Genomic DNA, 13,318 nt, shown 5'->3' with positions numbered 1-13,318 from the left:
ATCCTTGGTCCTCAAGCAAAAAGATGAATTTCTGTTTATGAAACACAAAGGATGAGTAAAAGATATTGGCAGTCAGATGAAATCTTTTGACTGTATTTAGAACACAAAAAATGTAACATGCAAGACTTCTACATCAAAAAGTTCATCTTTGTAAGCTAAAAATTAAAAAAAAAAAATACCGTGTATTAAGTTATACATGAGTTTCTCTCGGCAGTGAAATAGAAAATAATCGTTGGTGGTTTGGGGGAGGCCACTGTGGTAGGTTGCATAAATTCTCCCAAATTATTTGTGTTCAATAATAATTACCTTCATAATCTGGCTTTTGCAGCTCTTTACCTCAAACAGAAAAGTCTGACTTAAAGACAAGTACTTCAAAAGAAATCACTCGTCTTTTATTTGTAGCCAAACTTTTAATGATATTGAAATAGCGTATTATTTGCAATGATAAATAAACAATCTTAATGTGATTTGTATTGTTATACCGATTGATAAATGATGTCCCCTTACCTCTCTATGGTGAAAATCTTTTCAATTTTTCAACAATTTATAAGTTTGGTTGAAGTACTTGGCAGGCTACAATGGTGAGGAAACCATTCAGAGGGTTGGTATAATAGACGGTTGGAGCGAGGGGGTAATTAATCATATAGAATCTTAATTAGAAGGGGGGTAACAGTTGATGCACTAAGCTCGTTGGTGGTCAGAAATGTGAACTTTTGTTGTTCCTTTAAACAAGTGTTAACAAGTTTAAGTAGCTTTGTATGACTAAGGTCTGATTCATGATGGGAGAATTGATGGTAAATGTCATCATTGTCTGTGCTTCAGCTGAACAGTTCTTAAGGTGCTTTGTAGCTAATAATTCGTCAGCCTCAGCAGCTTAACTGCTCTACATGTATTTGTGGCCTATCTCCTTACAATATAACTTGTACCTAATTGTTCAGTCAGTTGCCCATTCCTTATGAGGTGCTAATCAATTGATGCCTATGGGGTAAAATTAACATCTTTTGTCATTGTGTACCGGGTAGTTTAAATCTTTCAAATAATCAGATAATTGAAACAGCAACTAAAAGGCTTAGGTTTTGTTTTAATTTTTATTTAAAATTGCTAGGTCTTCAAAAAGAATTTTTTAAATTAGAGGAATTAGTCTTAAACTTGGTTTCTGATGAAGAATGGACCTTCTTTTATGAATTGGAGGCCTGAAGAGTTGTAGGTTCTTTATGAAGTTCTAAAATATATTATGCTCACAATTATGTGCTGCTTATTGCAGGGTAGGAAACTCACTCAAATTCTAGCCAGTCCTGAATACAATTTTTCAATATATTTACTATATGGCTATATAAATTTTTGCTAAAATTAGCCAGCCCTGCCAAAAAATAGTCAGTCACGGGCTGGTGGACAGGCTACTATTTCTAACTCTGCTTATTATAGTTACAATTTGTTCTTCAAACCTACCATATCCTATTTCACTATAGAAGCACTTTTATTCTGCATTTTGATACTCAACATAACCATTCATATCTTTGATGAATGTATTTTTATACATGTAGATGCAGATTAATGGATGAAATGCATTTTAAAGACAGATAAAAATGGGTTTTTAATGAAGATATAGCTGCTAATTTTTGTGACTGGTATTGAGATAAGTTACTGTGGTACAATATTGGTGCCAAACAGATACTCAACTGGCATTAATATAGCCATGTTGTTCCGATCAGAATTGTAAAAAGATAGTGTAGGAGTTCTGGTAATTGATAATGCGTAAATCTTTCCATTTAACTCATTTTGAAAATGCATTAGATTTTAAACTTGTGTTTTCCATTCAGAGTCTAATTTCATGGAAATCAAGGTCTTAAATCATTGAATGGTTGAATTGTAGACTTCAAGATTGTAACGTCCATGTCATGCAATAATTACATTAAGTTGGAGAAAATAAGCTTTAGGTGGGTGGAAGGCGAAAGATAGGAAAACAATCTTCTTAAATGTAAGATTAGGATGGATTAATTATTGCGACATTATTGCATGTTTATCAATAGAGGAAATGCTCAATGGGGGTGTATTTTAGCAGATAAAACAAATAAGTCCAACAAAACAAGGGATACAGATCCTGAGATAAAGACCATCTTAGGATTCATAGGAGTAGGGAAGGCAAAAGCAGTGAAAGTCAGAGAAAATATGTTCTGAACTTTAACTAATAGTATCCAGTTTACAGATTTGCATTATTTATTTTTGTTTTTTCAGGCATTATTTCCTACACAGAGTACCTGTTCCTGCTATGTGTTCTTACAAGTAAGTTGGATCATACCATAGTAAATTTTAGGTGTAAGGGATTTTTACTGCCACCCTTGGAAGAATATTTGGAGAAGTTAAAACAAGTCATTTATACCATCAAAGACCAATGTAAATGCTATTTATGTCTCTAGGGTCATTTCTTGAAAATTTTCAAGATTACATGTAGCTCAAATATATACTATCAGTGTAAACCTATACACTTCAACTAGCCTAAGACAATGAAAACAATTCACTAGCTCAAATCTTTTTTACTAGTTGTGGCTTCTGGCAAGTTGCTAAAGGCAAGCTTTGGTTACTTTTTAACAACTGAATTTGAAATTTAAGTCTTTAATATATCAGTATGCACTTATGCATAGTAAATCAATGCTGCACAGAAGGTATTGGTGTACTGTGAACATACTTTAATTCATGGATACTAATTTTCTTGGATTAGGGAAGAAACACAAGTTTGTGGATTCTTGAATTCGCGAATTTTGAAGTTTTCAGTTAATATATTTATGGAAATCTCCTTTTCATTGGGAACCAAATTTCGTGGTTCGACCTACCTATGAAAACCACGAGAATTGGTATCCCAGGAACAACAGTACTTTCACAGTATGTGTTAAATACAGGTATTTTGGTTTCAGTAAATTCTATATAATACATTCACCTTTCCATGTCTTGCATTAAATTTCATGGGAATTCTAAATATATAACAGTACTAATGAATGTATTTCTCAGACTTATTAGAAAGTAAACTACATGTAATCTGTAACTACATGCAAAACATAAACTGTGAGACAAGGTTACTTGTTTAATTTGTGCTCTCCCATAACCAAAGTGAAATCAGATTCAACAGAAGCCTTATTAGATAGCCACAGCTAGAAACATCTAAGTGAACCTTGCTTCATTAAAACCACCCAGAATACATTAATGCTGCACATTGCCTTGACAATTTAAAGCATCACCAGTTCTGCAAGACTCGAAAGGCGACTGTTCTAAACAACCACTGTACCTGGCAATGCATGAATAGCATAGCCTTGACGATTCAAAGACTATCAAAGTTATGGATCATACATTATTAAACCTTGATTAAACCACATTAATATCTCTAAAGCTAAAATAAACTTAGCAGTTGCTGCGGCGTTATGAAGCATGTCAAATTCTGCACGATTCCAGGCCGTCATATCACTTCACGGAGATAATTGTACTGCAATGTTTCATTAAAACATCATAATCAATCATATCTTCTCGGGAGAAATTTACCGAATTAAGTTTTGATAAAAGCTACATGTCTGTGTCAATATTATGTTATTTGAACCTGATTGAGAGTCTATTGATGACCAGGGGCAGAAAGTGCATCAGTCTGAGGTAGAAACATTTTCTAACTTTAATTTACAGACCAACTGTTGCGTTTAATTCCAATAGCTTAGAGGCCAATATTGTTGGAAATTGGAAATTCCAGCTGGTTTATTACTGTATGTGAAATGTAGGAATTTATTTGATCTACAATATCTACATATTGTTTGTTGTCTGTAGTATAGACTAAATAGTCAACTTATGTTTTTATTTCCATGGTTTGCTTAAAATATACATGTAATGGATGAAAGAAATTAACTAAAAATTAATTGTTAATTATAAAATGTTTGACACCTTATAGTGAACCAATCTTGTCAGAGGTGTAACTTTGTTGTCTTTCAAAATTCACTTTGATATAACAGCCTGAAGATTTTTGTTTTTGTTTTTGAATGTAAATAATCCTGTCCAGGCTGTATTAGTTTAGTCTTTCGAGATAGGCTTTGATATTTCCTCAAGAGGATGCATTGGGTACAGGATCCTGAATTATGACCTTATAGTAAAGTTTTGTGTTTCTTACTTTTTTGATGTAACAAAATTTGTCCAAGCTGTTATTTTTGTCCCCCGCAACGCATCGTGAGGGTACATGGAAATGCCGGGTGTCTGTCAATCCATCCATCTGTCTGTCCGGCCGCGTTTTCCACATTTTTTTTTTGTTATGCTTTTACCAAATGAGTTTGTTTTGGGTATATGGCCTTATTATGAAGAGTTACAGATTAAGATTTACTTTGGTTATGGTTGAATGATTTTTACAGAAGTTGTGGCCCTTGGACTTAGAAAATTTCGGTGAATTTAGTTTTCCTCACTTTTTTTTGGAATGCTTTTACCAATTGATTTTATATTTTTTATGTAGTCTTACTGTGAAGATTTACAGATTAAGTTTGAATTTGGTTATGGTTGAATGATTTTTATGGAAGTTATGGCCCTTGGACTTAGAAAATTTCAATGAATTTACAGTTTTCCGCACTTTTTTTGTTATGCTTTTACCAAATGATTTTATATTTTGTATGTAGTCTTAGTATGAGAAGTTACAGATTTAGTTCCAGTTTGGTTATGGTTGATTGATTTTTATGGAAGTTATGGCCCTTGGACTTACAAAATTTCAGTGAATGTTAAGTTTTCCACATTTTTTTTTTTGAGCGACATTGGAACACTGTTCTTTTATTTTGTCTTTCAAAATTGGCTATTGATATATTTGACATGTGGAAAGATAATCCAAAACAGTGTTTGGTGACCCTGACCTTCAAAGTAGAACTTGAGGTAAAAATTTTCTTCTCTTTTTTTTTTGGTTGCATTTTATATTTGTATAAATCATATCCAGACTTTAGAAATGAAGTGGTGGGTGACATACACACTGTCAAAATAAGTGTTCACTAGATTTTATTAATTTACATTGGAGCCCACTAAAACATATTCTATCTCATAGTATCTAGCTAAAAATAAAAGAGAAAGGAAATTATGAAGACAGTTTTTTGGTTTTTAAAATACTGCACAACTTTGTCAGTTAGAAGTTGTTAAGGATTTCTGTAATGAGGAGGTATTACAGTCTGATTATGCCATATTCATTGTGTGGGGTATGTAAACCACAAATTAAACTGGTATAGAAAAAGGAATTTTTAATACAGGTGACATCACATGCACGAAGAGAAATGTCCAAAAAGGCTTTCAGAGTACAATTGGTCCTTTGCTGTTCTAAATAGTAACAAAAAACCAGTCAATTCTAACTGTGCTTATTTTAAATAATTGAAAGATGTTAAAATTGTCAAAAAAGATTAAAATCAGTATCTATTGTCATGAAGTAGAGATGAATATGTTAGAGGTTGCTTGTCGTAAGCCAGGGTCAATTTTGAAGTATCGAGTGAAATTGTACCAGTGCTTTTGTAGCTTAAGGGACCAATAGAAAATAACCTGTTAAATGAGAAAATTAATCAAATGTATTCAAATTCCTTTACAGAAGATTCATGAATATTGAACAGAATTGTGGCATGAGTTGATGTTTGTCCTGTGGAGTATTCTGAGCAGGTGTCTGAATTATAATTGTTATAGTCTAACCCCCCACCATTGTCTGAAATATTACAGTCTGTTATATTGCTACAAAAATGATAGCAAATAGGCTTAAATTTATAATTCTACATTATAGTTGTTAAGATAGTAATTAGACAAAGGTTTAAAAATTAAAATGTATTTAGTACACTTTTTTTCATATCCCCCAGCAGTTGTGCATTGGAATGTATAAGGTTAGGCGAGTAAAGGTCTTAAAATTGAAGTGCAATTAAGTTGTGTGTATGGATTGAATTTCTATAATGACAAGACTTCACAATTATCAGCATAGAATGATCAACTGCTGCATACTGGAAAAGATAATCAAGTCAGATAAAGTGTGAAAATTTCTTTTAGAACTGATAAAAAACTTAGGGCAAGTGTATTGTCCTGTTTGGACCAATTGCATTGTTGTTCATTTTTCCACTGTCTTTCTTTTATTTTACAAAATACTATTTTTTTAATTCAAAAAAAATGTCACAAAGGTGCAAACCTGAATTGAAGGCGAACACTGTGATTTATTTGTCAAAATGTGAAGGGTTACTTTAGATTTGAGACATACAAATGTTAGCTACAGTAACCTTCAATTCAAATGTCAATCTGGGTCATCTGTGTGCTTTCATAATAATAATGTTACCTGTCATAATTATGTAATTGTTTAACAATGACAAGTCATGTGATGGATGATGGGCTGGAATTTGTTGCTGTATTAAAGTATAGGCTTTCAAACAAATCATGCAGATATATTTCATGCTTAAGTTTATAATTACGTCAACTCCAACATTTTTATATTGTTCTTGCTGCCATAATTTTTCTTATCTCTGGCTACTATTGTGATACAAGATATTGACAATTTTTATTGAAAATATTACTTCCAATTCAGTTTAACATAGCCAATAAAATGCATCCCTGGGTGCTGCTTGATATTACCACAGTGGTTGAATGCTGAATATTAGAAGCAAACAGGGAATATGTATTCAAGAATTATTAATTCCATTTTTGTTTCTCTTGTATCAATGACACGGTGCACCTGTTTGTATATGTGTTTGTATACTGAGGTGTGTATAACATTGCTTATATGAAGTAAACTATTTTTGCTTCTAAGACTCTATGTGAATAATGATAGCTTTATGTCACCATGTGGGAAACTCAGTTAAACATATTTTTTTTAATCTAATACTTTCTGATCTAATACAGTCTTAATTGGTTTTCTGCATGTAAGGAGATTTAACCTATTATCATAGTAGCAAAGGGATACAATGTGTAAAAAAAAATGTCATTTAATTTTCCAGTTGCAAGTAAAAATTATAAAGACTTTAAACTGCATACACTTCAAGGTATGGGTTCCTTGAATATAATTGTACTACAGTGTGTATTAGAACTATTGGCCATGAAATGATAATGTTATTCTATAAATAACATGCCTAATTCTTATAAGGAACCATATTAATTTCATGCTTTAGATGGTGGTCTATTCAGCTCGTTGCATCTCAACAGAAAATGGAATGCAAATTTTGACAAAAGATATTATCTTGGTGATCTTTTAATGTTCTTTTTACATGAATATATCCAATAGAATAAGAAAATTATATGTGGTAATTATTGTATAGATAAAATTACATCAAAAGTCTGAAAATACCTCATTTAAAAAGGGTAATTTACCAACATTTTATGTCCTAAGATGATAATTCTGAATATTGAGAATGTTTTTGACAAGCTCCACAAAAAAACAGTTGAAATAATTTTGATGAATGAAGCAGAGAGATAAATATCATGAGTAAGAAGTCCTGATTGAACTCGTATTATGAGTTCACACTGTAAGGACAGATGCAGTGCCATCTGTTGTTCAACTTGTCCTGAGTGTACACCATGATATGCTAGTCAGTAACTGGTATTGTATTGTCAACTAACACCATATGGCTCTCCTTCCATATGACCTGAACATTCCAATAGTCAGAAACTGTTCATTCAGAAAACAACTCATTCATCATTTATGAGATTTTAAATAGTGATTTTTGTTTGTTATCAATGAAAGTGGTAGTAATCATGGAGCAGTATCTCCTGCCATATGTAATTGGTTGTCCATACTGAGGAATCTCTTTTGTTACTGACAGTTACAAACATGATTTAGTGTCCTTAGGCCTGATGCACCTTTACATGAATGGCATACCTGGTGTCCAGCTGAAATCAAATGATGTCCATGGGTTTCACTTGGTGCTCAGATTGTCAATTAGAAATCATTGGATCATGATTAATTTTTCAATAATTAAATGTTATGAGATGGCTGGCAGGATAGGAAGGTACTGTAGTATCACAAAAGAAAGTTATTGTTCATGACCTTAGTTCATGTACATATGTGTATAACATGAAAGATTGAAACATAAGAACTTAAAGAAATTAAGACAATAAAAGAAGGGTTTATCGTTCCTTTTGGCTGGTTGGTATTCAGATGTGTGAGAAGACAACAGAGTGACAGTATCCATGAAGGATGCTGGTTGTTAGCTAGATCAAGATGAAGAAATGAGAATTTTCTTTTCCAGTGTTATGGGATGAAACACTGTCCAACCTTCAACATGAATGTAAAAGGTTTTGTATATATAGTACTCTAACAAAGATCTCTATACTATTATTACCTTTACTGCTTCTCAAGGCCAAATGTACACATTATTCTTCACCAAGGCCGAAGGTTACATACACATTATCCTTCACCAAGGCCGAAGGTTACATACACATTAACCCCTCACCAAGGCCGAAGGTTACATACACATTAACCCCTCACCAAGGCCGAAGGTTACATACACATTATCCCTCACCAAGGCCGAAGGTTACATACACATTATTCTTCACCAAGGCCGAAGGTTACATACACATTATCCTTCACCAAGGCCGAAGGTTACATACACATTATCCCTCACCAAGGTTGAATGGTTACATACACATTAACCCCTCACCAAGGCCAAAAGATATTAACCATAAATGATTTTGTTACAGAATGATTCATTAATGTTGTCATCTTCTGTATTGAAATAGAAACAAAAATTGCAAATGACAAAACTCAAGTGGCTTACCGAAAACTTTAATTACATCTTCATTCTAAGTTCACCCATTAAAATTCCAGTAAGATACTTATATTGACTAAGCCTATATAGAGGTGGTTATTCAAGCAATTAAAGAAGTAATTTTAGGCAATTATAATGTTTTTGGTTATGTCACACACCTGTACAAGGAACAGGTAATGATACAGATATTTCTTTGATCTTTATTTTATACCTACATGTATCATTTACATGGGCTTAGTTATTTCTGTCATCACATAAAAACTTTCAAATTGTAAAATATCTTTTGGGATGGTATAAGTACTATTGATTTACTTGTATTTATGTTTAAATCTTGAAAATGAATGCCACTTAAATCTGTATTTGTTGTTTGCCCTTTCTTTAGCTTGCTATACAATTTTCTGCTCAATTAATGATTGAAAACATAATATGTCTAGCTCGTTTGGTTGAGCAAATATGCTTGATATATTTTACAATTTGTTAAAAAGTGAGTTTGATTAAAATGGTTTCCATAAAGGTAGTAGTCTCCCTTTCCTTGCTTATAGGGACATTTATCAACAACTTTGGGTTGATGATTGGGGCAGAACATCAGGTACCATTTTATGTTGTGGATCTGAAATATGAATGGTTTAAAATCATTCTCTCAGAAATTACAGTGACTGTTTAGACTGTAAATGAAGAGGCATAACAACAACATAACAGGGCATGCACTCTTCATAAGTAAAAATACTTCTATTCCTCCCTGGCTAAAACCACATAACGTAATCAAGTAGGGACTATGACAATTTCTCAGCATGAAATATATTTAACTGAATATATAACTGACAAGTTCTAAGTAAATATCTTCAAAATTTTTAGTTCATACAGCTTTACTATTACCTCATGTAAACTTGTATATAGATACATGGTTCTGATGAGTAACCCAGCTCAGAGTTATGTTCTAGCTAGCTTTACTAGTTCTTACCTACAAGGAGTGAAGTATATATCCAGACTAGTGATAGTACAGAATCTGATGAAAGATTTCCTTCCTTTACCTTATTTGAAGAAAATATGTATTACAAGGTTAGTTCTTGACAGGTGAAAGCTAAAAATAGAATTGATGAAAGTTTTTGTTTATGTCCATCTTGGTTTTGTTGGACATATAGAATTTTATGAATGGGTTGTGGTAAATGATTGAAGTTTGCTTTAGAAAGTTTTATGAATGACATACCCTAGATATTTGTGTTATGCAAGGTTAAAGGTATATTAAATGGAAAAGATAATAAATTCAGATATTTAATCGATTCTTGATACCTTCAAGTTGTTCAGAGGGGTATAAAGGGTTTATTTTTAGCACTGATCCAACAACAGTATATACACTTGGAATGGATCCAAACTTTTTTCTGCAGGATTGGCAAATTCCAGACCAGTATGTTTTAAAAGGGTGCTCAATCATTATACATGATATAAACCTGGTTAAACTGTCAAAAATGCATGTACACGTATCTAAATATTTTAAAGCATTAAAAATATTTTCAAGGTTGTACTGGTGTTATGTGTAGTTATCTACACATTGCTTGAAGAATTTATTTCCTTTCGTTGAGCATATATTAATGGTAGAAACCTCGAATCCAAGCCTTTATTGACATTAATAATGTAAATATTAAAATTCTAATCTAGTTTCTTAAGTGGCAAGTTACCACCAACTTTAAATATTTTCCAGAGTCTGCTGATAATGCAATAATGCAGTAACTTAACATACATATTGCACAATGTGCATAAGAAGTCAACAAGTCTGAACAAGTACCAATTAAAATGTCTTTTTAATTCTTAGTGGAACAGTTATGCACGAAGTCAATGCTTTTTTTTTTAACATGGTGGGTCCGGACTCCAAGGAATGTAATCTAAACATTACATTAACATTTTCACCCAGTATAATTTTACTTTGAAGTTGAGAGAAAATTGAACTATGAAATTTAATGCTAAAGTTGAAAAAAATTGGACATTTCATTTCTTTGTTATTCTATCTATTGATATAATAAAGAGAGGATAATGGTTGGTAATAGTTATAAACTGTGAACCATTATAACATTATCATTGCATAGAATTTTATGGTATCTAAGACTTATTCATTGTCTCCTTAAGGTCAAAGGTAAGAGAGTTCATCATACTTTTTTGTTTGGTATCAAGGTATAAAGGATGTATAGACATTTTATAGTATGACTTTATGAGTAAACACAGCATGCTGAATGTTCTCCATATTCTCTTTCTACAACATATAACAACAATAGTTTTTGCCACAACAGGATATCTTTTTTTTTTTGGAGGGGGAGGCTGGAATGGCCTAGTGAGAAAATAAGATATGTGCATTAAACAGTAACTTCAGCAATGAGATTCTCATCAAATTACAGATATGTTTCATTTTTCATATTCAACAGTATTAAATATGATGATAAGTTTGTTCTTTATACTTTTGGTTCATTATGTAGGTGAAGAGGGAGCAAGTGTATGTATAATTAGGATGGTGTGAGGTAGGACCAAACTATGTGAACCCAATCAAACCATCGTAATTCCCATCTCATTTCATTCAAAAATTTATCTTATTTGCACTGTTGCTTGAAAATATTGGTGACGATTACAGGAGAAAATGTTAAATCTAACCACAAATTGCAGTTTGATTCAAGGATATTATAGAAACTTCAGCTTGTTAGATCTCTTTAATGATACTCCAGGACTGCTAAATCAATCTCATTTCTTAAATTAGAAAAAGTATCAGGATTTTATCAGTAAGCAGTCTGACTAGCCTCAGAACAGCATGATGGGAGATATAATCCCCTACTCTCAACAACTGATACATCAAAGACATGCAACTGGCCATGATAACACCATAAAGAAAAAAAAACAAGCCATCAGCATAATTTTCAAGTTTTTATAGTAAGAGCTTCCATGCATGACAGACCTTTATGAATTGCTATTTATCTGACATACCTCAAGTTTTTAGTCCAATGACTTCTTGTGCTTAGTACAGATTATGTTCACAAAATCATTGGCCAATAGTTGGTATTATCAGGAAATGTGTTGAATGAATAGAACCTATCAATGGCATTTGTTTTTCATTTTTTTTGTTTTAAAATGACTGTTTATCTTAGTACATATTATAATACACCATATGCTATAGTCAGTTGAATCCTTTGAAGTTAAGAGATAAGTTTGAGTGCTCATTGTTTATTCCATGCTGTGTCAATTAGTACTGACAGGAAGAAAATTGTCTTCTTGTTGAATTGGGTACTCAATCCTCAGTTATGCATTTTGAGAAGGGACCTTGGCCACAAAAAATATTTTTTCATGTTGTATATGCAAAAAGTTTCCGGATTTGAAATCTAAGACTACAGTATGACATTATTATATTATGAATTATCATGTAGTGAAATTCTTTAGGGGTATATTAGTTACAGACCAACAGAGATTCCAGCATATAAAAACTTAATGGGTATGCTATATTTTTTGAAACTGTGATTGGAGATTACATTTTCAGGAGGGTTATATAAAGCTGCATGAGCTGTCATGTTTGTAAATATTTGTTTCTGTTGAAATATGCCTTAACTTTGAATTATTTCTACTAAATTATACTTTTCCTGTATAATTTCATTTGATATCCACAAATAAAATGCATTAAATACATGGAATAAGTGTAGATACATTTATTGTCTTGCAAGACAAAAAGTCGACCTAGAGAAATTCTTATGCATGTAACTTCTGGTGACCTTAATCCGTGCATGTGCTGTAAGGGTCGATTCTTTAAAAAAACATATGATTGCAAAGCGAAAATGGTTAATCACCCACCTACGCCACCCCGTGATCACCCATCTTTAATTTATATGTAACAACCAGTACCAGTACCATTTTGTAACTAATTTGCATATAATTTGCATAAGTTTGCAAAATATTGAAATACAGTGCCTTCATTATAAAGGTAGATAGTTTGAAGGGGGAAAACATTTTTTTATTTATCTTTGAATTGAATTAAAAAAACTGGTATGTTAATTGTTCATTAAACAATTGAAAGGTCTTTCCCTTGAAAATCTCTTTGTAATATACACATTAAAACATCTACAATAGTTTGACTTTTTGCACTTGGTGACCTTGTCAAATGCAATTGTCAATGTTCCCATCGTGACTTTTGTAAGGTCAACTCTGCAACCTTTTGTTGGATATACAACAACCCTACTTTCTGTGAACTTTACAATTTTGCACTTATTAACCCCAACTGGGTTCTTTTTCTATATAAGTAAATTGAAATTTGAGGTGTACATTATGACCTTTAATTTGATATGCAACAACCTAACTATATAAACAACTTTTTTTTTTTGAGACAAAACATCAATATTTCGGATGTAGCTTTAAGACCTTTCATTTGATATGCAACAACCTTACCCTCTAAGAACTTTAAATTTTTGCACTTAATGACCCTACTATTTGATCATGTAGTACTTGTCATGGTTGAAACTCTGATTTTTGAAATGTGGTCATTTAGACCTTCAAAATGATAAATCACATGACCCCCTTTGATGAAGTTGAAAAATTGATACAATATCAAATCTATAAATAGGTATTGATGAAAT

General features: G+C 32.2%; 2 protein-coding genes across 11 annotated transcripts in view; one reads left to right on the top strand and one right to left on the bottom strand.

Moving 5' to 3' along the window:
- Positions 1-9,778, bottom strand: part of LOC148604407 (uncharacterized) — a 51,370-nt gene extending 41,592 nt beyond the window's left edge. Inside the window, exon 1 of one of the 2 annotated variants that reach the window (XM_088550759.1) lies at positions 9,682-9,778. The gene's annotated coding sequence lies outside the window, so the exon portion shown is untranslated. The remainder of the gene's footprint in view (positions 1-9,681) is intronic. The other variant, XM_088550761.1, reaches the window with a different exon arrangement.
- LOC148604405 (calcium uptake protein 3, mitochondrial-like) overlaps positions 1-13,318 on the top strand; it is a 73,933-nt gene that overhangs the window by 34,158 nt on the left and 26,457 nt on the right. For all 9 annotated transcript variants that reach the window (XM_088550755.1, XM_088550752.1, XM_088550751.1 and 6 more), the window contains exon 4: positions 2,236-2,283. In XM_088550755.1, the coding sequence (XP_088406881.1) occupies positions 2,236-2,283 (48 nt within the window). The remainder of the gene's footprint in view (positions 1-2,235; positions 2,284-13,318) is intronic.

This window comes from Perna viridis, chromosome 10 (genome assembly GCF_037379345.1).
Source record: "Perna viridis isolate PV_CMFRI_1.1 ecotype Kerala chromosome 10, ASM3737934v1, whole genome shotgun sequence".
Taxonomy (NCBI): domain Eukaryota; kingdom Metazoa; phylum Mollusca; class Bivalvia; order Mytilida; family Mytilidae; genus Perna; species Perna viridis.
Note: the sequence above shows the minus strand (reverse complement) of the source record. Positions and strands in the feature narration are given on the sequence as shown.